Source organism: Astatotilapia calliptera, chromosome 10 (assembly GCF_964374335.1).
Source record: "Astatotilapia calliptera chromosome 10, fAstCal68.1, whole genome shotgun sequence".
NCBI classification, from domain to species: Eukaryota; Metazoa; Chordata; class Actinopteri; order Cichliformes; family Cichlidae; genus Astatotilapia; species Astatotilapia calliptera.
Genome location: NC_137431.1, coordinates 9,771,626 through 9,796,620, shown reverse-complemented (window position 1 = coordinate 9,796,620; position 24,995 = coordinate 9,771,626). Strand labels below are relative to the sequence as shown.

Genomic DNA, 24,995 nt, shown 5'->3' with positions numbered 1-24,995 from the left:
TTTGACCTCTAAGTATAATTACTTGCAAAAACACTTGGGACATTAATTATTATCATTTCTTGCATGCTGACTTTCTTTGTGCCATAATCAGCAAGTTTACTTTTATTTGTGGCTGGTTTTGATGTGATCAGTTTCAATGAGGGTAAACCGAAAGACACTGGGCGGCACTACCGTTGTCAGAACTGGAAATACTGGATGAACGGGGGTTATGCCGCCCCGTCTCCCCACTCCCCCCCCACACACAATCTCTTCCACATCTGGACAGAGTTGATCCACGTCAAGATCTTTACAGTGATGCAACCATCCAGTGTCATGTCATATAGAAGCCAGCCAGCTAAACGGGCCCAGGCTCTGCCACACCCTGTCACGTTCCTCCACCCATAGTACCCAACTGTCCCAACTCTTCCTCTTTGGGTGGAGCTTTGATTTACAGGGCTCGGCAGTTTCTGTTGGAAGCACTTGCCCCAACATGTAAATGTGTTTGAACAAGAAATTCTACTCTTTTTAACAATTTCTTCCATTATTTTATTTCTAGGTTGTTGGTTTTTTGTTTGTTTTTTTCCTACTGTTGTCATAGATTTTTATTTATGGTTAGACATTCTGACCATTTCACCAACTTATCCAGAAGCTGTATAACCAAAGGGACATTATATTGATATTCTTTGTTTTGTTTTTTTTTAAATTAAAACAGATCAAGCATGTCAGGCCTGCACCTGGTGAAACAAGGACGAGATCGCAGGCGTATTGACCTCCAGAGGGACTTCACTGTTGCTTCTCCTGCTGAATTTGTCACACGCTTTGGTGGTAACAGGGTCATTGAAAAGGTAAGAAATTCTGATTTAAAAAAAAAAAAAAACTCCAAAAAACCCCAACGTGTTATATAGGGACAATAATTCTATACAATAATCTAATTTATAAACTCTGCAATAATAACAAAAAACATTAAAAGATTCAAGTTCAAATTGTGATATTATGTCAGTCAAATGATTGACTGTATGTGCATTTCATAACTTTCCTGCTATATTGTGATTAGACTATGTTAACAATAGTAACTGATCTCCTTTTTCAGGTGCTCATTGCAAACAATGGCATTGCAGCAGTGAAATGCATGCGCTCCATCCGCCGCTGGGCCTATGAAATGTTTCGCAATGAAAGGGCAATCCGTTTTGTCGTCATGGTGACCCCAGAAGACCTGAAGGCCAATGCAGGTGAGCTAAAGTTTGGTTTCCCCAAACAGTAGACTCATTGTATGTAGTACCACCTTCAGCATATTTTGAGGCTTTTGAGACAGGTATATTGACTTCATGATTTCTACATACAACATTTCAACATGATTTCCCTAGGGATTAATAAGTATGTTGATTCTGATGATTCTAAAATTTTACATTCAAAAATTTTACATTTTAACTATCTTATAGCTAATATGACTGGCCTTTTTTGGTATTATTGAAAGGACTGAGAATAATTGTTCATGTTTTGTCATATTTTTTGTGCTTACAGAGTACATTAAGATGGCAGATCATTATGTGCCTGTACCCGGGGGGACTAATAACAACAACTATGCCAATGTTGAGCTCATTCTAGACATTGCTAAACGCATACCAGTTCAGGTATCACCAGAATATTTTTCAATAGTTTCTTCTGTAATTACCTTTCTTTCTTTTCTTTTCTGTTTTTTCTTTTTTATTTATCATCTGGTGTTGTATTGTTTTATGTATTATAGGCAGTGTGGGCTGGATGGGGGCATGCCTCAGAAAACCCCAAACTCCCAGAGCTCCTTCAAAAGCATGGCATTGCTTTCATGGGTGAGGAGTGAGGGTCACTTTGTTGACCATCACCTGTTCTTCATTTGCCAGAGTAACGTAAGAGTAAAGTGTTAAAATTCTTCTCTCTTTTCTTAGGTCCACCAAGTCAGGCTATGTGGGCGCTTGGAGATAAGATTGCTTCCTCCATCGTGGCTCAGACAGCTGGAATTCCAACACTGCCCTGGAGCGGAACAGGTAGGTCATAGATTCTGGTGTCTGAATATTGTAGCTGGTCAACATTTCAGATGAAATAAAATATTAACAATGCACAGGGACACTGACAAGTTTCTATGCTGAGTACATTTTGGGATCTTCTTTTTCAGGTCTGACAGTGGACTGGCCAGAGAATAACCAAAAGAAGAAGGTCGTCAACGTTCCTCACGACTTGTATGAGCTCGGCTGCGTCCAGGATGTAGAGCATGGCATGAAAGTAAGCAATTCACCTAATGCTGTATAATGGAAAATGAGTGTTGCATGCACTCTTTCTAACATCTCTTTCTATCACAAGGCTGCAGAGAAAATTGGCTACCCTATAATGGTGAAGGCCTCCGAAGGTGGTGGAGGAAAAGGGATCCGTAAAGTCAACTCTGCTGATGATTTCCCTAACCTGTTCAGACAGGTAAGTGAACATGTACAGCTTTTCCTGCTTTTTGGTACGGTGGTATTTTATGTATTCAACGATTTCAAGAATATATTTTATCTTTTCCAGGTCCAGGCAGAAGTCCCAGGATCGCCCATTTTTGTCATGCAGCTAGCCAAGCATGCCCGTCACTTGGAGGTTCAGATTTTGGCTGATCAGTATGGCAATGCCATTTCCCTGTTTGGCAGAGACTGTTCTGTGCAGCGGCGACACCAGAAAATTATAGAAGAGGCTCCTGCTACCATCGCCACTTCTGATGTGTTTGAGGATATGGAAAAGGTATTCCCCCTCTAGCATCACTTGCACTGATAAATGGAAATTGGTACCAACAAATTTCAAGCTTAAATTAACCTGAACTGTTCTCGCCTTTCAGTGTGCAGTAAAGCTGGCTAAGTTGGTGGGTTATGTAAGTGCTGGTACAGTTGAGTACCTCTACAGCCAGGATGGCAGCTTCAATTTCCTGGAGCTCAACCCTCGTCTACAGGTGGAACACCCGTGCACTGAGATGGTGGCTGATGTCAACTTGCCTGCTGCCCAGCTGCAGGTTGGTCTCACTTATTCAGTAGCTCACAGTTACATCATACACATTGTCCACTACAGGCCAGTCACAGACTCTAAAAATAAGCATGCTTCACCATGGTCGATGCTATGATGGGGCCTCTGGTTGCTATGGCAACCAACGGCAAATGCGCAATGTGCAGAAACACTGAAGCAGATCACGGAGTAGCAGTGATGGGTCACGTGGTCTGCTCTGCAGTGTTTAGGATTGTGTGTAAATAGGTCAGTGGCAATGAAGCTGAAGGACTGCGAGGGCATTGTAGGCAAGCTGATTGGGTGCTACTTGGGAGTGACACACTATCTGATTCAGTGCTCATTATCTTGGTTGGTTGAAAGATGGATTGATAAGCTTCAAATAGGCACGACAAAGAAATCTTTTGGGGGTTCTTTATTAAAAAATGGGGGGAAGTAATCATGGTCTAATATATGCTATTTAGTCAGACTGTTATCATTTTTCCATGCTAGTTTATGATCACCATGTGTTACGTTAATAATACTCTTTTTCTTTTCTTTTTTTTTTTTTCCCTTTTTTTCTTTCTTTGTTAGATTGCTATGGGCATTCCTCTTCATCGGATCAAAGACATTAGAATGCTTTATGGCGTTCAGCCCTGGGGGGATTCTCCCATTGATTTTGAGGCTCTGTCAACTGCCCCTTCCCCACGGGGCCATGTCATTGCTGCTCGTATCACCAGTGAGAACCCAGATGAGGTAAGATTCACTCATTCCTGCTGTGCAAAAGTTTTCCAGCCAAAGGTTACCCAACGATTCATATCTGCTGACGTTATTGTGTGACTCATATTACTTTTCAGTCTTCTTCTTTTTTTTTTTTTTAAAAACAACAAGTACTATTATCACTACTGTTTGAATGTCCACTTTGCATCACTGTGTTTATGCTGTGTGATTGCAGGGTTTCAAGCCAAGCTCTGGAACAGTGCAAGAGCTGAATTTCCGCAGCAATAAGAATGTATGGGGCTACTTCAGCGTTGCAGCGGCTGGAGGGCTGCATGAGTTTGCCGACTCCCAGTTTGGGCACTGCTTCTCATGGGGAGAGAATCGTGAAGAAGCCATCTCGTGAGTATACTCAGAATTAAGAAACATTGATCTTATTATTTTTACTCCATTTTATTATATACACTTACCAATATGGATTATTTCTGTACAATGTCTAAACAGAGGTTATGGCTTCTTTTAGAAACATGGTGGTTGCGCTTAAGGAGCTGTCTATCAGGGGTGACTTCAGGACAACAGTGGAATACCTCATTAAGCTGCTGGAGACAGAAAGCTTCCAGCACAATAGTATCGACACAGGCTGGCTGGACAGACTTATCTCAGAGAAGATGCAGGTATGTGGAGATTATGCAGCTGTTGCCAATGGATGTTCTTAACTGTAACGACAGGTTATTTAATGTTTGACCTATATGTTAGTGTCTGCACTGAAACCACAATAAAACCAAATGTTGGGATGATAGTCTCTTTGGTTTATCCTCCTGATATCCACAGCATATAATGCATGACTGTTTTTGTGTAAGTTGTAAAGTGTAATTTACATGCAGGCGGAGCGTCCTGATACCATGCTGGGAATTGTGAGCGGTGCACTGCATGTGGCAGATGTTAATCTCAGGAACAGTGTTTCCAACTTTTTGCACTCTCTGGAAAGGTAAAAATCTAATGCAAATAATATATGGTCAAATACAGTACTGCGCAAATTCTCTAGCCTCAATCCTTTATATATTGCTAGGAATGTGGGAAATGTGTGCAGTGTTTTTTTTTTTTTTAAACATACATAGGAATGCAGTATATAAGGCAAAAATTATTCTAATGAGCTTGAAAGTGAATATTTGGCATCACTACCTTTAAGTCTTCAACACAGCCTGCCCACACTGAGGCAAGCTTTCTTTTCATTTCTTGAAGTAGTCTTCAGGAATAGTTCTCCAGACTGGTTCCATTCTCTGTCGAGATGATAGTCAATGACTAAAGGTGTACCCCTGTGTGCATTTTCTATCCACGTATGGTGTTATTGCTTTGACAGTGTCTTTGGGATCATCACAATGCCGAGACACTTTCTGATGAGGCTTTAGAGAACTGTAGAGGATCATTTGATGTTAAATATATATAATTGTTTTAGGCCCACCATTTGTCCAGTTTCTTCATTTTTTTTAAGGGCACACTGTATACTGTTGGTATTTTCCATAGATTTGGCTAAAGAAATGGGAACAGATGATTTGTTTTTGAGATGGGCTGCTAACAACAGAGATACAATTTGAACTTGTTTCTTTGCTAAACTGTTTCTTATGTGTAGAAGCATTACTAGTAAATGGTAAATGGCCTGCATTTGTATAGCGCTTTTCTAGTCCATAGGACCCCAAAGCGCTTTACACTACATTCAGTCATTCACCCATTCACACACACATTCACACACTGGCGATGGCAAGCTACATTGTAGCCACAGCTGCCCTGGGGCGCACTGACAGAGGCGAGGCTGCCGGACACAGGCGCCACCGGGCCCTCTGACCACCACCAGTAGGCAAACATGGGGTTAGTATCTTGCCCAAGGATATTTGGCATGCAGCCAGGATGCAGCCTGGGATTGAACCACTGACCTTCTGATTAGTGGCTGACCTGCTCTGCCACCTGAGCTACAGCCACCCCCGTAAATTCGTTTTGGCCATTATTTAATATGTAAACAAACAAATGAGTTGTAATCTGTTGTAAGCCGCAGTAGAAACAATCATTTGAAAAAACAGCATTTTGAATAGATAACATGAGACACTCTGTACTCTCTGACCAGGGGGCAGGTGCTACCACCACACACGCTGCTCAACACTGTGGATGTGGAGTTGATCTATGAAGGTACTAAGTACGTTCTGACAGTGACTCGTCAGTCTCCCAATTCCTATGTGGTCATCATGAACAATTCTTCTGCTGAGGTGGATGTCCATCGGCTTAGTGATGGAGGTCTTTTGCTTTCATATGATGGAAGCAGCTACACTACGTACATGAAAGAAGAGGTGGACAGGTAAACAAAACCATTAACTGTATGAAAGAATTGTTACTATTGTAACTGTAAGTTTACCACATGACAACAATTTAAAAAAATAAATAAATAAATAAATAAAGCAGAACATTATTGAGGAAAAAACGAACACATTGTAAAGTCGAGTCTTAATAGCTTACTGGGCTCGTCAGGCACTCTTTTTGGCTGCAGTGGTTATTTTTATATTTACATGCTTCCATCTCCCATTTCTGCTCGGTAGCACCTCGTACTTTTCGACTTTCCTTTTTCTCCCTCCCTCACGCTCATACAGTCTTAAAAGGCCATCCCTGTAACACTCTGGCGTCGTATTAAATAATTTTTTGTATAATAATTAAAAAAAAATGTTCACATCAATATGCGGCCCGCAAGCGGAGGTGACGTGGGCCGCAAATGGCCTGTGGGCCGCGAGTTTGAGACCCCTGATTTAAGATCTTCAGATAAAACATGACACTGAAATCTTCTAATTTCTGGTTTGTTAACACTGTTTTTGTTTTGTTTTTTTGTTGTCAGGTATCGCATCACAATTGGGAACAAGACGTGTGTTTTTGAGAAAGAAAATGATCCCTCGCTGCTGCGGTCTCCTTCAGCAGGAAAACTCATTCAGTACACTATTGAGGATGGCGGGCATGTGTTTGCTGGCCAGTGCTACGCTGAAATAGAGGTACATTAGTTTAATGCAGAGGTGTGGACTCGAGTCACATGACTTGGACTCGAGTCAGACTCGAGTCATTAATTTTATGACTTTAGACTTGACTTGAAAAAATGTTCTAAGACTTGTGACTTGACTTGGACTTTTACACCAATGACTTGGGACTTGAATTGGACTTGAACTGGTTTACTTGAAAAGACTTGATATTTTACCCCAAATATAAAATTTAACATGCATATTATATAGAGATTGAAAATGTGACGTCATTCACGGGTAGAACCGCAAAGGATTCTGGGAACTCGTGGCAAGCGGTACTAGCGCACGCAGGCTTTCAATTAAAATCAGTTATACATCGATAAAAAGAAACACAAAAATGTCAAGAAGCCGTTGTATTATTAACTGCAAAAGCCGGTCGCATGACAGCCACGGGAAGCCGACGGGTAAAGAGATCGGTTGTTATCGGATTACGTCGTTGAAGAGAAATTGTTCGAGCCATGTTTCCGAAGTAACAAAGACGCGACTGGATTGCAGCCATTCAAAGATCAAATATAACGTCCCAGAACACTCCAGCTCACAGGTTAGTCTGCTCCAAGCATTTACACGAAGGTCAGTGTCTTTTAGTAGTTAATACGTCATTTTCATAACATAATTAGTGATATAGGTTACAAGCAAGTCTGGTGCTGAACAGAAATTGTCGCGCTATGCTCCTTTATTTATTGTGCATAAATAGTGAATTGTCCTGACACAATATTGTGTTTCGCTTCTGTTATTATGGTACATTGACAAAAACATATACTTTTATTCACAGGATAAAACAGTTGTTTTGTATCACTAATTGCCCAGTACGATTACAGCATACAGTATTATTGTCACTGCTACATTTCTGTAACGCGTACCAGAAATTATTTCCACTACTAATTAATTACCGTTGAGCTCAAAGGTCCTATTAATAAACGGTTAATGAATGTGTATTTATGACGACAATTTGTGAGACTGGTAAACTTATGATACGTACGATGGTCTTTCGTTCTACACGGTGCATTTCAAGGTCCTGCACCCATCCGTCGGTAAACTGTACCTGGGCTTGTTGCAGTGACCTGAAGTTACTAAACTTCATGAGTGTATGCACTCACTCCAAGAACCGTATGATTATAAATATGCATATAAATATGCTAAGATGAGATAGCTGACTTCATCTAACTAGCAAATGTTGTACAGGCTACGTTGGTGATACAGTTTTTTTTTTAATGTGTATGATATTTTTGTCATGCGATTTTAAAGCTGGTCCTACAACCGCATCCAAGAATAACATGCAGCTTATCTCAGAACTGTCGGTGAAAATTATTCTTGGAGCTAGGTTTAATTGAGCTGCATTTTAAAGAGGTGCAATTTCACAATTTGTGTATATTTTCTAAGTTCACTATTTTGTCATGTGTTGAGAAAAACACAGATTTAAAAATTACATGGTCTAATATTTACATTTAGCATATAACTGCAACATGCTTTTTTCGTTTTTTTTTTTTTTTTTTTTTAAAGACTCGAAAGGACTTGAAATTCAAAGTTTCAGACTTGTGACTTGACTCGGACTTTTACACCAGTGACTTGAGACTCGACTCTGACTTGCCTGACATTACTTGAGACTTGACTTGAGACTTGAGGATAAAGACTTGAGACTTACTTGAGACTTGCAAAACAATGACTTGGTCCCACCTCTGGTTTAATGGTTAGTTGTGTGCAGTCCACTATAAAGATGGAATCTGTAAATATACATATGGTTATTTGCAAATAAACAGGTGATGAAGATGGTCATGACCCTCACTGCAGCAGAGTCTGGTTGTATTCACTATGTGAAGAGGGCTGGAGCAGCTTTGGAGCCTGGCTGTGTCATTGCCAAGTTGCAACTGGATGACCCAAGCAGAGTGCAGCAGGTACATTATGTCTCATCATTCCACTTTATTGTTGTCACAGATGCAGTATTTGCTGTGCAGCAAGTAGGATTTTGTATAATGCAAAATGACGGTTAACGTAATATTTTTGTTTACATCAGGTTAAATTAGAGCATCGGTTTTAACTTTGATGTCATTTGCCCATAAAAAGTATCTTAGCAGGTATCTTGGTAACACTGAGTATTAGTTTAAATATGCATGTGTTGCGTTTAATGATTAATCGCTTTATGTTCAGATATATGAGGGGAACCAATGTGCAAGAAGAGACAGACAGACAATTAAATCTAACGGATGTTAAACTCCAGCACAAGCGTCTCAAACTAAGACGAATCGAATAGATACGTCACTGACACATATGCTTGCTTTCTACAAGCCATACCTGAATAACCCCCAGACATGAGAGCACACACACACACACACACACACACACACACACACACACACACACACACACACACACACACACACACATCCAGCCTATAAGCATTTATCTGCTCTACCATTGTATTATAATTACATATCATTATCTATGAGGAACCAAATGAACCAAAATGAGGTTGAGCTCACCATCATCATGAGTCTATATTGCACCCATATGGTGAAGCAAAGAGCAAAACAGCAGTTGAGTTCCCAAGAAATTGTAAAATTACCAAATTGAATAAATTAAAAAAATATAAAACTTAACACAACAATTAAGCAGAGAATAAACTAAGCAGTGGATTAAGAATTGCTTATTTCACACCATAACCTCTACCTCCTACTAGAACATACCATTGACACGCTGATGTATTTTAAAAATCCAGTGACTTATTAGTAATCGGTATTTGTATTGTCTCACAGGCTGAGCTCTACACAGGGACCCTGCCTTCTATCCAGGCAGTAGCTTTGAGAGGAGAGAAGCTGCACAGAGTTTTCCATAACACACTGGGTCATCTTGTCCACATGATGAATGGCTATTGTCTACCTGAGCCTTTCTTCAGTGCTAAGGTAAGAATTCATGTACACCAGTGTGCACACCAGCATTACTTTGCTTAGTCTTGAACACACTTCTTGTGTCTCTCCTAGTTGAAAGAATGGGTGGAAAGGGTAATGAAAACCATGCGCGATCCTTCTTTACCACTGTTGGAGCTTCAAGACATCATGACGAGTGTTTCAGGTCGCATCCCCCCTGCTGTGGAGAAGGCCATCAAGAAGGAGATGGCTCAGTATGCCAGCAACATAACTTCTGTGCTTTGCCAGTTCCCCAGCCAGCAGGTGCATCACAGACACTTGCACATGAACCACATATTTCTTACTACACATACCTTATCAGCTTTTCAGACCTGAGCTCCTTATACAGTTACAGCCCACTTTCATGTGACCATTTTTTAAAAATGTATTTTGAAAACAATGAACCCAGTGGCTTCATGCAGAATGAAAGTGCCATATCTAGGTGCGGATGTGTGTGAGTGACAAATAGATTTGTGGTCCAGAATTTCATGTAGCTTTTAAATTTCTTTACATAGCCTGTAACACACACTTGTTAAGGAACGCGTTGTCAGTGCCAAAGGGATTAAATGCTTATCAGTCTCCACTGCTGGTGGGATTAAATGCTTATTGTTTCTTCCTTTGTTTCCAGATTGCAAACATACTGGACAGCCATGCAGCTACTCTTAACAAGAAATCAGAGAGAGAAGTCTTCTTTATGAACACACAAAGCATTGTTCAGCTGGTGCAGAAGTGAGCAACATACTTTTTATCTAAATATCACCAAGTTTTAATCCTAGGGTTTAAAGTAAATGTTTTGTCTGTGTGCTTTATCTGCACAACAGCATACATTTTTCTTGTAAGACCAGAATGTTTTTGTGTCTAACAGGTACCGCAGCGGCATCAGAGGTCACATGAAGGCTGTCGTGATGGACTTGCTTAGACAATATTTAAAAGTAGAGATCCAGTTTCAGAATGGTGAGAAACAGTGACTTGACACTTTCTTGCTTGGATAGCAGAAACATTGCATTAGCATATTCTCACCACTTGATGGTGCTCTTAAACCTCAAGTTTCCTGTCCAGTTTTTACCAACGCTCTTATCTATCTGTCAACAGGACACTACGATAAGTGTGTCTTTGCACTGCGTGAGGAAAACAAGGGTGACATGGCCAATGTGCTCAATTATATCTTTTCCCATGCTCAAGTCACCAAGAAGAATCTACTTGTTACTATGCTGATTGTAAGTATCCATTCTTACTGATTTAGAAATCTCTATAAAAAAGTGATTTTCAGCAGTCGTGCCTTTTATCATATTCTTCTTCTTCCTCTTCTTCTCCATGCAGGACCAGCTCTGTGGCCGTGATCCAACACTAACTGATGAATTGATGGCCATTTTGACTGAACTCACCCAGCTCAGCAAGACAACCAATGCAAAGGTGGCGCTGCGTGCTCGGCAGGTCAGAATTGAACTCCTAATCTTGTTTGACATACTACAATGAAATAACAGAATTTAAAAAAACAAAACAAAACTGTACAGCAATGAAGAAGTACTATTCGGAAACTAAAAGAAGTTAGTTGAAAAAAAAAAAAGATCTAAAAGCCTGATTGTTTAGCTGAAAAGCTTTTGAAGTGGCACAGGCTGTGGATTGGCTCAGGTGATGCCTAATTGGTAGGACTGTGGATTTTTTAACCTCTGGCGTAGCCTGACATGCACTTTTAAGATAATTTGCAGCAACATGGGCCTTAAACTCTGTGATTGTTCTGTTGAGCAGTAATGTGCCCTGTAAGCACAGCATGAAACAAAATGTCATAGTTTGTAGTTGTATCTAGCTTGCTCATTTTAGTAATGCAATAGCTAATATTCATCCATACATCTCTGACAGTCTGTGTAGAGAGAAGTTTTTTCTCTTTGCTGTTTTATTAAAAGTAACTGTTTGTCAAAGTGCAACATCAAAGCTCAGAATCACCTGTGATCGCTGAGCAATACAGAAACACCAACACAACTATGAATGTAACTCACTACCAGACTTTATTTATTTAGTATTTTCCCACCAGATGTCACTATATGCTCTCCATTTCTTTAAAAATAAATATAAATATAAAGTAAAACATGTGACACATTAGCACAACAAAGTGTGTAGCTGAAACAGTGTAAAGGTTGACACTGTCAGAAAATGTAAAGGAAAGCATAATTAAGTAGTGTTTGCTGTGCTATACCTGAAGAGCACATTTATCTTATTCTTCCAGGTGTTGATAGCTTCCCACCTTCCCTCTTATGAGCTACGACACAACCAGGTGGAGTCAATCTTTCTCTCTGCCATCGATATGTATGGGCACCAGTTCTGCATTGAGAACCTTCAGGTGAGCATTAAAGGGCAAGAGCAGTAGTTGTGGCTGTGCATGTGTTTCACAACAACAGACAAAATGTCCAAGGTGTATGATTATACTTTTTTTTTTTCTTTGTTATTTTTCTTTCTCTAGAAACTGATCCTTTCAGAGACATCCATCTTTGACGTTCTCCCCAACTTCTTCTACCACAGTAATCAGGTAGTCAGGATGGCCGCCCTGGAGGTGAGAGGAATAAGAGTCTTGTTTATTAATCAGTTTCTCTGAATTTAAGTTGAACAAACTTTACAAGCACTTCACATATCTGACCAGCATTGCCTGTCTTCAATAATGTCAGGTGTATGTTCGGAGAGCATACATCGCCTACGAGCTCAACAGTGTTCAGCATCGACAACTGAAGGACAACACATGTATAGTAGAGTTTCAGTTCATGCTTCCCACTTCACATCCCAACAGGTATTGCTCATGAAAATAGCTGAAACGCGTACATGTGCATTACTATTCTGCTGTCCTGACCCCCTCCTTTCCCCAGGACGCTGTGCCATCAGTAATTCTACTCTTACTCTCATGTTGAATTTTTCATTAAAAGTTAGCTTTTATCAAAATTGCTTGCAAGGTGACAACACAACAATAATAATATTAGTCTGCGTGTTAGCAGCGGGACCTGCAATGATGTGCTGCAGTTGCTGCTTATGCCTGTGTTTCTAAATAGAGGAACCTGAATTTTTTGCTGTCTTACAGTTTTCTACAACATTTTATTTATTTATTTATTTTTTTGACATCCCAACTCAAGGTGTAGCATGGCTGCATAAAATTTTCATGACCTATTATACTGTAACTGTTAAAAGATAAAGAATACTTATTATTAAGTACAGTGGATATAAATAGCATACTCACCCTAGTTAAAATGCCAAGCATCTGAGAAATAAAAATTAAAACCACAATAAATAATTCTCAACTTTTGGTACCTTTAATGTGACCTATAACCTGTACAATTCAATTGAAGAAACAAATCAGCATAATAAGCTGGTTGCATAAATGTGCACAACCTTTAATTCAGCTGTCTGCAAGAAACTTGAAGGGTTTCTTGTGACTGGTGGTAGAAATGTTTCGAGTTCTGTCCACTCCACTAACACTTAAGTTTCCAGCTAAAGAAAAGCAGCTCCAAAGCATGATACTGCCAACACCGTGCTTCACTTTAAGTACGGTCATGCATAGAGTGGTTTTAGCACCAAACGTTCTGTATGAAATTGTGCCAAAAAGTTCAACCTTCAGACCGTATCACATTTTCCCACAAGCTTTTAGGAGACTTGTGTATGGATGTTTTCTTTGTCAGAATAGGCTTCAGTCTTGCAACACTAGCCCATAGTCTAGACATGGTGTAAATGTCAGCAAAATCTTATTAGGACAGCTGAACTTTATGCGAGGTTAACGAGAGTCTCTAATTGATGACAACTGTGTACTCAAGAAAACTGAATGCCACGTTTAAATTAAAAGGTGCTCCAGTAATGTACTAGTTTTAGAGGTGTGCATTTTTATGCAGCCAGCTTATTTTTTATGTTTACATTTTTTTCCCCATAACAGATTGGTTTGTTTTTCTCTTGAGTCGTACAAGTTATAGGTCACAATAAAGGTGGGAAGAATTTTTATAATGATTTATTGTTGTCTCATTATTTTTCCCCCAGCAGGGATGTGTGCACTTTTTATATCCACGGTCCCTGTTTTTTTTGTTTTTGTTTTTTTTCCTACCTCTGTGTCGCTGTTCGCCATTGTTTTTCCTGTAAATGTTGTCATGTGCAAAAAAAGAAGGTATTTTTCACCACTGAAAATACTTTTCTTGGTTTGTTAAAACAGGACTGAGCAATTAAGCAATTGAGAATCAAGAGTTTCAGGTCACGTGCTCTTGCTTAAGTTCTGAGGGGAAAAAAAAAAACATCTGGCACAAAAAAAGTCAGAAGTTATTGTACGTGCTCAGTATTTGAAAAGGTTTTTAACAGACACAGTACTGTGGCATTTCTGTTGCACTCACTCAGTTTCAGCAGCTGGGTTCAGTTCGTCCATGTGTGATTGCATGTTTTGTGTATTTTTTGTTTGTTTCAATGCATTTGCTTGTGGTTACTAAGTAGTGCTTATTTTTTTGAAATCCTTGCACTCATCCATCCGCATGCTTGTGTTTTACTGTGTATAAATTAACCTTCATTTTTGCATCATAATTTGTAACATGCGGAACGGCATGAGAGTGTGACGTGATCCGCTCTTTGTTCAGAGTTAGTCTCTGAACAGGGTTTGTTTGTTTCTTTTTGGATCACGTGATGCATGTGTAGAGGAAGCAGTTAAGTAGCAAAATGTGTGTTTATTGTGAGAAAGAGTTATTTACCATAATTTTACCATTCATTACATCCATTTCTATATGCAGTGGATGCATACAAGATTCTGAAACTCCACCCATGAAATTTTCCAGTCCCCCCCCCCCCTTCCCAAACACACACACACACACACACATACAGAGCACCAAGGATACAAATGTAATTGGCTGCATTTACATCAGATGTGTTTCTCGTTAATCTTTTTATGTGTGAAGTCACAGAATAATTTGGTTGTTCCTGGTGCAAAAATATGTTAAGGGACACATATAATCACATGCACACATTGCTACACCTTAAATGTCTTCCTTCTGATGCCTGTCACTAACCACTTGATAATCAATGTTATTTGATTGCAGAGGGAACATCCCCACTCTAAACAGGTAAAACATTCTTTTAATTGCATCCACTACCGGTGACTAGCTAGCTGGATGAATAAAGCTGTAATTCAAGTTGAGATTAATTATCTAGTTGTTGGTTATAAAGCTGTTTTATTGGTTTAGATTTAGTAACTTTGATCTAGTCTGGTTGATAATTGCAGAGTAATTTAATTTTACTGACATCTGCATGGCCTATGGCATTCAACCTTTCTGCCAAAAAATGTCTTTACTGATGGGTGCCTGTTTCTGTTGAAATGACTGCTCTGTATCTAACTGCTGTGTGTATGTGCTTCAGTATTGTGCAAGTTTAAGATAACTTATGTATGTCATATAGTTTAAGATGATCACATAAAATTTTGGTAGAAATCATATACTAGTACGCATCTCCAAAACTGAAACCTCTGACTGTCCTGCCAGGAAAATGTTTCCTTCAGTCCTGGAAAATCTTAAAGTCATGGACACTAAATTAGAGGAAACTAAACCCCAGGACCCTAAAGCACCAGAAAATGAATCACAGGATGATAATGCTGAGAAGAAAAATGCATCAGATTTGGATACTGTGGACAGGTTTGACACATAAGCCCTCTTGAGTGCTTATACAAGCTGTAACTTTGGGGTTGCCTGCTTACAATCAAAGGACTAACACACATCAAAATGAAACTTGGATACTTGAGGGGTCATTCTGGTGGTTTTACGTGGTCTTGTTCACTGCAAAGCGGTGTTATCGTAACAGGATATATCTAAATGTCCTTGCCTACGGTATAGCTCTTTTCCTATGTTCATTCCTTGGTGGTGTTTTGTTACTACTTGTTTTTTTTGTTTGTTTTGTTTGTTTGTTTTTTAACATTCAAGCCTTTTTTAATATTTCTCTGTCTACACCTTAGGATGTCATTCTCATCCAACCTGAATCACTACGGCATGGTGCACATGGCCAGTGTGAGCGACGTTCTGCTTGACACGTCTTTTACACCACCCTGCCAGCGCATGGGAGCCATGGTGGCTTTCCGCAGCTTCCAGGAGTTCACCAAGTCAGTCCTTGTGTAAAAAAATTCTAAACTTGAGTGGTTTTTATTGGGAGGTAAAAGTATCACTAATCGTTTTTATATATTTTTTAAATATTTTATAGGAACATAACGGATATGTTGAGCTGCTTCTCTGACTCTCCTCCACAAAGTCCAACCTTCCCAGAAGGAGGCAATCCCGTGCTGTACGGTGAAGAGGACAACAAGGTGAAGAGGGCAGACTTGTACTAGTCACTAGCCTGTCACTGACCCCTATAACTAAGGATTCGAATTAGATGTGTATTTGCTTTGTTACCCAGAGTATCCAGGATGAGCCTATCCATATCCTGAATGTTGCTATAAAGACTGACAGCGACATTGATGATGATGGCCTGGCAGCTATGTTCCGGGAATTCACTCAGTCAAAGGTGGGAGACATCTACAGCAAAAACCTTGTATCTTGTCAGTTAAGAAAATGGATTAGAATATATGAGATGACTTAGCTTGTTCTTATCATCCTGACTATAAATATATATATTTATTTTAATTTTTTTTAACAAAATTTTTTTCTTATTCCAGAAATCTCTGCTGTTTGAACACGGCATCCGAAGGTTGACTTTCCTCGTGGCTCAAAAGGTGAGGCTTCTGATTTAAAACTTAAAACTCAGAAAACCATCTATCTTCACCATCAGCTGCCTTGCATGCCATCAGTTCGGCACTACTGAACCGCATGTACCAAAATATCAGAAATAAACTGAGCTTGCATCTGACCTTTTTGTTATCACTAATATTTTATTAATTTGTTATGTGTGGCAATACTGTAGTAATTGTGGTAATAATTTGCATTTGAAATTTAGCTGGTTTTCCTCTTTTGTCTCTGTATCTCCTTCTGCATGCCTTGCTTTTGCTGCATTTTTGATGACAGGATTTCAGGAAGCAAGTCAACTGTGAGGTGGACCAAAGGTTTCATGTAAGTAATGGAAGGCAGAAGAATTCTGTCGTCAACAGTGCATTTGTTTCACAACCAACACAAATTACATAGAAAGTGCAAAATATCACTGTAGATGTTGTTGGAAACGCCACCTACAGGAGGTAGATTAATGATAGTGTATTAACATGCATACACTAATTCTGTTTAGCACAGACTTTTTTAATCTTTGCCATCCTGCAGCTGCTTTTTGTTTGTTTGTTTGTTTGTTTGTTTTTTTACAGCTCGGTTATACCAGCTTAAATAAATCACACAGATTGTGAGCTCATCATTTTTAGATGGAAATGCCCTATTAGTGATGGGACCACACATTTTAGCCACATAAGAGTTTGAACCCCCAGATGTAGCAGTTTTGTGATGTACCATTTGTCTTTCAGAGTTTGACATATTATCAAGAGACCAGTTGCATTTAGATGACAGGGATTTGAATAGAAAAGACAAAGTCATTGTCATAATAACAGATGTCCCTATCATTGTGGCCGCTACTGTTTTATGCATGCTCACTCTGAAAAGATTTTTCTTCAGTTCACTATATTGCAGTGGGTCATTTGCAATAAGTGTTAAATCATAGCTATGAAGGTTTACACTGTGTATACTTTTGCAGTCATCTGATTATTATGTAGCTTGTGGTGTGATGAGGGCGTCTCCAATCCATCTGGCATTATTTTGGCAAGTGGGAGACTTCATGTGATAACATCAGACAGGCCTACCAGGCATTATTCAGAGAATCACTGGATCTCTGAAAGGAGGACATGTTTTATGCATTAGAATGTAATGGGTGCTTATATGTTGAGCCCATTGCTATTATTATGTTAGCCCTCTGCTTTGGTGAATACATAGTGATTTCTTGATAGGTAAATTATCGCAGTAAAAGAACACAGGGCCCCCTGCGTGTCGATTAAGGTCCTAATTGTGACTGTTCCTTTCCATATAGCTATTTCAGCAAAGATCATAATGGCTTTTTTTGAGCTGCTGTAATTAGGCACAGTTGGTGAAAGTCTAATTAATTTGTCATTCTTAACACAGAATTGCTGTCTTTATAGAAAATGTAATCTGTTATGTACAACATTTTGATTAATTTATTTCTTTGTCTTATGATTATTTACACAGAGGGAATTTCCTAAATTTTTCACATTCCGTGCCAGGGACAAGGTAGGTGCTCACATAACACAAATCCAAATCATCACTGTCATATAAAATGTATTTTTGCTTAAATGTCAAGTTAATGTTGAGCCTATGGAGAAGGGACCTCTATTGGAAAGATGAATATACTGTGTATTTAATGCACATGTATGTCGGATTATTCCCATGACAATGAAACAGCCTGTTTAGGGAAAAAAAACAGACTGACCACCCGTTCCAAGCAGTGTTAACTTTCATTCAGTTGCAGTCAGTGATGGCTCTTCATTTCTGCTACTCCTGATAGTTTCACTACAATGACATGACTAAAACTCATTAAACTAATGAACTCTTTAATTATGTCCCCCATTTAAGAGAAATGACACCCATTAGCAGCTTTCTGAGATTGATATTGCCCATGACTTAATTTACTTAATACAGTGTGTGGCTCATGGGCGTCTTTTTACACTTAAACCAACTGAGCAATCGTGAAATTGCCAATTTAAACTGTGTCTGTTAATGTTAGAGGTGCTAGTTAAGAAAAAAACTGAGGTGCTCAGTAAAATATTGAAACAAACTTGTCTCTGCAGGACTGTGTTACTGTTTGTTATTGTATCCTGTCTGTGTCTCAATAGTTTGAGGAGGACCGGATCTATCGTCATTTAGAGCCTGCATTAGCATTCCAGCTGGAGCTCAACCGCATGCGGAATTTTGCTCTCACTGCCATTCCATGTGCCAATCACAAGATGCACCTGTATCTGGGTGCAGCCCGAGTGGAGGTGGGCACAGAAGTTACGGACTACCGTTTCTTTGTCCGTGCCATTATCCGCCACTCTGATCTGGTAACAAAGGTAAGATTACAAGCTTGGTTTTGGATGAGAAACTTTCTATTTTTTGCCTTTAATTTTTAGCCCCCAAATTCTGCCGTGTTCGATGCTGTTGAGATTTATTTTTTCCTCCTCTTTTATTAGGAGGCCTCCTTTGAATACCTTCACAATGAAGCAGAGCGCCTGCTGCTGGAAGCTATGGATGAACTGGAGGTGGCTTTCAACAACACAACTGTGCGAACTGACTGTAACCATATCTTCCTCAACTTTGTCCCTACAGTCATCATGGACCCATCAAAGGTCTGGGAAAATATTACCCACAAATATCTGATTGACAGAGTAAATTACTGCCACTGTGTTTGCTTCCTGCTAATCTTTTCCTGTGAACTTCAGATCGAGGAGTCTGTGCGCTCCATGGTGATGCGTTACGGCAGCCGTCTGTGGAAGCTTCGAGTCCTGCAGGCCGAGTTGAAGATTAACATCCGCTTGACTCCAACGGGGAAGCAAATTCCCATCCGCCTCTTCCTTACAAATGAATCTGGCTACTACCTGGATATCAGCCTCTACAAGGAGGTCACTGATGCCCGAACGGGACAGGTGGGGCCCAAAGACCGACAGGTGGGGCACTCATACATCATCCATCTCATCTCCTTATTGTCCATTCACTGGTAAAGGGCATCAGCTCCTTCCTGGAAACCTCAGCTTGTAGAGTACAATTTACCAGACTCTGTTGTAAATTTCGTAGTTGTATATATCATAATAGAAACTTCAAGTTTTTATTATTTGGAGTAGAGATCCAGTATGGTGTCTTGCCCATAGCCCATTGGACAGTTCTTTTAGCAATATCTTTTTTCTAAACTCAGGTAACTCAGGTAAGATATGCGAGATTCATCAATCCAGCCGTCCATTCATCTTTCAGTGGTCACGGCCATCCATTCAGTAGTAAGGCAGTGCTGAAGAGATGAAAGCTACATGAAGCAATGAAGGAAGATTTCTGTCATCTTCAACACATTTCATGTCTTATTTTTGTCTTTTTCCCATGTTTGCTCTGTGGTGGCTTTAATGGTTCCATTATATAAGAGATTCACAGTTTGTTTTTTATGTGAAGACTGTTATATGGTTACCAACAAAAGTGACAGCTCGAAGTGTTTTAGCTGTACTCATTTCATGCATTAAAATGTAATATTGTTGGGAGGATAAATAATGAAGTAATAACACATACTAAAGTTGCAACATAGTGAGAGCGCTACATGAGAGGAATTCTTTTGATGTCCAGTAACTATGAGAAGTGCTTTTAATCATTATCACGTTTTTTTTAGTTGTTTTTTTTTTCCTGTCATGTGTTTTCATCTTGATTTCATCTTAATGCCAAGGTTGTTGAAGAGATCATTGTATCACTAAAGTGACCACTTCTGGCCTTTTTCCAGATTATGTTCCAAGCATATGGAGACAAGCAGGGCCCCTTGCATGGCATGCTCATCAATACACCATATGTTACCAAAGACCTGTTGCAGTCTAAACGCTTCCAAGCACAATCTCTGGGCACCACCTATGTCTATGACTTTCCAGAAATGTTCAGACAGGTACTGTACAAAAACGTGCCTATTATATTTAGCTTCTGCTTAGATGTACTAAATAATAACATATTAACATGCTGCCTATTTTATCCTATCTTCAGGCTCTGAAAAAGCTTTGGCATTCATGTCAGGCTTTTGCCGACTTACCTCAGTGTCCTCTTCCTTCTGAGCTGCTCACCTTCACAGAGCTGGTTCTTGATGCTCAAGGTCAGCTGGTACAGATGAATCGACTGCCAGGGGGCAACGAGGTCCGTGTTTAAGCTTGAAGCATGAAAACAAACCTTGAAAAGCAGGAATTTTTGACATTGACATTTTTTGACACACTCGCCTCTTATTTCAGAATGTACACATTTTCTTTTGCTCTGATGCAATAAAGATGGTAGTATAGATAAATAGATGACTGTATATATTATACTTCTATTTATTCCAAAGATGTAAAGCTGCGTTCTGATTCTGTCTTGATTCAACAAATATGGAGGATTTCACACTTTTTATTCCACCGTTGAGCAAACATGGTCAAAATCAGAAAAACAACTATGCAGCTAATGTGGATTATTTATTGTCTAATACTTACAGATATTCTGTATTTATTGGGTTAAAGTTTCCCTATTTGATCTCTCCAGATTGGCATGGTGGCATGGCGGATGACCCTGCGAACCCCAGAGTACCCAGCAGGACGTGAGATCATTGTCATAAGCAATGACATCACACACAAGATAGGCTCCTTTGGGCCCCAGGAGGACATGCTGTTCCTGCGAGCCTCAGAGATGGCTCGGGAAAGTGGCATCCCCCGACTCTATATTGCGGCCAACAGCGGTGCACGCATCGGTCTGGCAGAGGAAATCAGACATATGTTTCATGTGGCCTGGCAAGATCCAGCTGATCCTTACAAGGTCAGCCAGCAGAGTCTCAGAGACATTAGGCTATACTTAAACTTTAATTTAAATTTGTATAGAATTTTTTTTTTTTATTTTAAGTGAAATCCACTAATCACTATTTGTAGATAATTATTGAGAATATCGTAATATTCCTAATACTTATTTTAGTAAGTTTTAGTTATTTAGTTTTCCATAATTCTAAAAGATTTTTTTGTTTCAGAATTGCTGTCATTATCTCAGTGTATTTGCATTTGAAGGTTTATTATTATGTATTAAGTTTTGTTTTTTGTTTTTTACTAAAGGTGTAGTATATAAATTCTGAGACTAATCTGTTCTCTCAATTTTTTTTTTTGTTCCTTTTTTTCTGTCTTTAAAAAAAAAGTTTCCTGACTTTTTGTCTGCTGCATCTTCATTTTTGTCAATTTTTAAGCTGTCAACATTATTTCAGTTGCATGTTTTGTTTTTCCTACAGGGTTTCAAGTATCTCTACCTCACACCTCAGGATTACAAGAAGGTTTCAGCTCTAAACTCAGTGCATTGCGAACATGTGGAGGATGAGGGTGAATCGAGGTAATTTTTTTTTTTTAAGTATGCATTAATAGTTAATTTTGTATGTGAGGATATGATTTTATAAGCTTGTAATCTTCAAGCTTCAAACACAAGATGTGACAGATTGAGACAAAGGTAAGAGGGGGTCATCGCATCTGGATTTGAGTGAATGTATGTGTTGTCACGCAGGTACAAGATCACTGACATTATAGGTAAAGATGAGGGGCTGGGTGTGGAGAATCTGAGAGGGTCGGGAATGATTGCCGGAGAATCCTCTCTGGCTTACGAGGAGATCATCACGATGAATCTGGTAAGATTCAAGTGCGCACTTGTGTGAAAACACACATTCATATATGTAGTCTTCTGCTTTGCCTTGAGTTTGTATGTTCTGTTAAGAAGAAAGACTTGCTGTATGTAAAGACGTGAAAAGCTGGATGGTTGCTTATTGGAAATCTTGCACTCCTCTAGGTCACATGCCGAGCCATAGGTATTGGAGCCTATCTGGTGAGGCTTGGACAGAGGACCATACAAGTGGACAACTCCCACATCATCCTTACTGGAGCTGGAGCCCTCAATAAGGTGAAATGGGTCATTTTTGTGTAATTTAGATACAGTAGAATACAGTGATGGTGCCTTTCTGCTGTTGTAGAAGAAAAACATGATTGTGTTGTACACATGTGCACTCTGCTTCTCCTGTAATGGGGAGTGAACACCAAATGAGCTGTTTCTAAATTCATATAATTAATGCATCTGCGCTTTAATGAGCAAACCAATATATATTCATTAGTTGACTTTTAAATTTTTTAGCTAATATGGCAGGAAGGTCAAATGGGTCTTTTATGTTTTTCGTCCTTTTTTTGTTTGTTTGTTTGTTTTTTGAATTATGAAAAAAATGTAACAGAAAACGGTGTGTGCTTTGATGATTTTATTTTTATTTTTCGGTTTATATGGCTTGTTCCCCCCTCCCTGTTTGAGCAATTTTGAAGCTCATTCCCTCCACCTCGCTGTGTTCTACTGGGATTCCCTTTCCGATCCCAGCCACAGGCCTGGCTGCCACTCAAAGTGGAATAATTGAAAGCGCACCATGAAGTTGTATTTGCATAGAAATAGAGTGACATGCCAGAGGCTGCAGTGCAGGACACCCATATCATTTGTTTTTAATCAGAATGAAAAGTTTTGCTGATGCAGATTGTTTTTTGGTTTTTTTCTCGCCTGTATACACTTGATTAGTGTGTGTCTGTGTGCGTGTCTGCACGCATCGCTGCCTCCTTTTGGCTTGCTACCCATTGTCTGTCCTTGTCAGTGCATTAAGATGATTTCATTTCAAATTGGATGACAGTTCACAACATGACAAACCATGCAAATGGCCCAATGATGATATATCTATTTGCTGGAAGCTCAATTGTTTTTAGATTGTCCCACTGTTTTGCTCCATTTGTAGGAGCAGCATCACAATAATGGTTACTGACAAATGTCCACAATATAGAGGTGATGAATAGCAACACGTTTTTTTGTTTTTTATTTGGAGAAAATGATTTTAACCAGCAACACTGATTTAAGATTTTTTTTTTTTTTTTTTGGCCTGCTCATTTATCATGTGACTTCCTGGCTATTAACTGAAACTTAATAGAGAGCAGGAGGCTACCACCCAGAGATCATCATTTCATTAACTGCTGGAAAGAACTCCTATTTTCATGGGGAATGGATAGTAACTACTAGCACAAATACCCCAGCGAGCTGTTGCTACCACTTGGTGCCTCGTTTTCTTCCTTCCAATCATCTCCCTTCGTTCCTCCGCCTTTGTCTCCTCCTCTTCTCTCCGCAGTGGAATCTTAATGAATCTGGCGATGGCCAGAGGCACAGGGGTTTTGTGTATGTCAAGGTGACTGCAATGTTTCTTGGGGCAGCCAGCTTTCCTGACAGCTTTAGGAGAGTGCCCTAGATTTGTAGCCAGATACATAACCATTAATGGTAATAAAAAAAGTAAATGATGGCTGAAAAGGTGAGAGCTGAGGGTAGGGATTGAGCTCCTCTCTGATTTTTATAGAAGCATGTCAGGGCCCTGCCACCTGTTCTGAGATGCTTATGAAAATAGGGTGGGCTGGAAGTGAGATTTTATGGCTTCAGGTTGGCAAAGGAACAACATGAAGATAAAATAAGTTTGGTGGCTCTAAATGTATACAGATACATTGGTTTTTGTTGCACACCAGAAATGGATGTAAGCCAGTATAATGAATTAGCTTTTCTTGTTAAGAAAGGGACGTGTTAATTCATGCAATGTGTTAGGAAATCGGCTATGAAGAGAAGCAGGCGCTGTCCCCAAAAATGTGACTACTGTGAAAGAGGGGTATCGACAAGGCTGCCGTAACCTTGATACACAGACTAGAAACTTGTTTACAACACTTCCTGTTGTCAGCCAGTGTTGCGCAACAGTATTCTGACTTAGTTTGAAACTAGTTTTTAAAGGGTAAATCCACATTCTGTTCAATTAAGCGGGAAACTAATGCTTCAGGTTTTGAAACATTGCCTTCATTAGTTGCCTGATCTAAAATAAAATACCTTTGTCAAACATTTCCCCACAAATCCATACATTTGTCCTTTTCCTACATTAGGTGCTGGGCAGAGAAGTGTATACATCCAACAACCAACTCGGTGGAGTTCAGATCATGCACAACAATGGTGTCACTCACTGCACTGTTTGCGATGACTTTGAGGGAGTCTTCACTCTTTTGCAGTGGCTGTCCTACATGCCCAAGGTAACAGCTCGATGTTTAGAACGTATGTAAATATAATAATGTAATGTACAATTTCATTTAATAATGTGATATCATGATCATAATGAGTGATCTTTTCCTCAGTGTAAATCTAGCCCAGTGCCCATCCTCAATGCCAAGGATCCCATAGATCGACTGGTAGAGTTTGTACCTACCAAGGCTCCTTATGACCCTCGCTGGATGTTGGCAGGACGCCCCAGTCAGAGTGAGTGCCTAATGTGGACGTATTTAAATTTGATTATGAAAATGTTTGGACTAGCAAATCAATTCTCGAGTAATATTTGAAGAGTGTGTATTAAAAAAAAATGCAGACCTTCTATTCACTGTAGCTTCTTTGTTACTCTGTATTAAATGCCCAGTTTTATTTACTAGAAATCATCCTATTAATTATTAATGCTATTGATGTTATAATTCTGAACATAGTCAAAAAAAAAGCTGTAGTGATTTGTTTAGCATCTAAGCTCTCAAATCTAAGCTTTGACTATAAAAATAATGTATACACTTCACTTTTCCCCTAATGATCATCAATATTGCTTCATCAGCAGTTGTTAAAAAGTCAAGCCACATTTTCTTTTGTGTTATTTAAAGTAAATA

The 24,995-nt window shown here is 39.4% G+C and overlaps 1 protein-coding gene across 10 annotated transcripts in view; it reads left to right on the top strand.

Moving 5' to 3' along the window:
• The window catches only part of acaca (acetyl-CoA carboxylase alpha), a 33,548-nt gene that overhangs the window by 2,244 nt on the left and 6,309 nt on the right, over nt 1–24,995 (top strand). For 2 of the 10 annotated variants that reach the window (XM_080307004.1, XM_080307005.1), the window contains 43 exons: nt 692–824; nt 1,070–1,208; nt 1,501–1,610; nt 1,724–1,805; nt 1,902–2,000; nt 2,129–2,235; nt 2,314–2,424; nt 2,515–2,724; nt 2,819–2,989; nt 3,550–3,711; nt 3,911–4,074; nt 4,196–4,346; nt 4,557–4,660; nt 5,792–6,019; nt 6,548–6,698; nt 8,480–8,614; nt 9,473–9,619; nt 9,698–9,886; nt 10,251–10,351; nt 10,488–10,576; nt 10,715–10,839; nt 10,943–11,056; nt 11,847–11,960; nt 12,081–12,170; nt 12,283–12,401; nt 14,668–14,691; nt 15,106–15,255; nt 15,573–15,716; nt 15,815–15,917; nt 16,010–16,117; nt 16,269–16,325; nt 16,615–16,659; nt 17,788–17,829; nt 18,432–18,647; nt 18,768–19,241; nt 20,051–20,206; nt 20,302–20,448; nt 20,824–21,093; nt 21,551–21,648; nt 21,817–21,937; nt 22,096–22,206; nt 24,240–24,383; nt 24,486–24,606. In XM_080307004.1, the coding sequence (XP_080163130.1) occupies nt 692–824; nt 1,070–1,208; nt 1,501–1,610; nt 1,724–1,805; nt 1,902–2,000; nt 2,129–2,235; nt 2,314–2,424; nt 2,515–2,724; nt 2,819–2,989; nt 3,550–3,711; nt 3,911–4,074; nt 4,196–4,346; nt 4,557–4,660; nt 5,792–6,019; nt 6,548–6,698; nt 8,480–8,614; nt 9,473–9,619; nt 9,698–9,886; nt 10,251–10,351; nt 10,488–10,576; nt 10,715–10,839; nt 10,943–11,056; nt 11,847–11,960; nt 12,081–12,170; nt 12,283–12,401; nt 14,668–14,691; nt 15,106–15,255; nt 15,573–15,716; nt 15,815–15,917; nt 16,010–16,117; nt 16,269–16,325; nt 16,615–16,659; nt 17,788–17,829; nt 18,432–18,647; nt 18,768–19,241; nt 20,051–20,206; nt 20,302–20,448; nt 20,824–21,093; nt 21,551–21,648; nt 21,817–21,937; nt 22,096–22,206; nt 24,240–24,383; nt 24,486–24,606 (5,876 nt within the window). The remainder of the gene's footprint in view (nt 1–691; nt 825–1,069; nt 1,209–1,500; nt 1,611–1,723; nt 1,806–1,901; nt 2,001–2,128; nt 2,236–2,313; nt 2,425–2,514; nt 2,725–2,818; nt 2,990–3,549; nt 3,712–3,910; nt 4,075–4,195; nt 4,347–4,556; nt 4,661–5,791; nt 6,020–6,547; nt 6,699–8,479; nt 8,615–9,472; nt 9,620–9,697; nt 9,887–10,250; nt 10,352–10,487; nt 10,577–10,714; nt 10,840–10,942; nt 11,057–11,846; nt 11,961–12,080; nt 12,171–12,282; nt 12,402–14,667; nt 14,692–15,105; nt 15,256–15,572; nt 15,717–15,814; nt 15,918–16,009; nt 16,118–16,268; nt 16,326–16,614; nt 16,660–17,787; nt 17,830–18,431; nt 18,648–18,767; nt 19,242–20,050; nt 20,207–20,301; nt 20,449–20,823; nt 21,094–21,550; nt 21,649–21,816; nt 21,938–22,095; nt 22,207–24,239; nt 24,384–24,485; nt 24,607–24,995) is intronic. The other 8 variants (XM_080307006.1, XM_026181382.2, XM_080307011.1 and 5 more) reach the window with 8 other exon arrangements.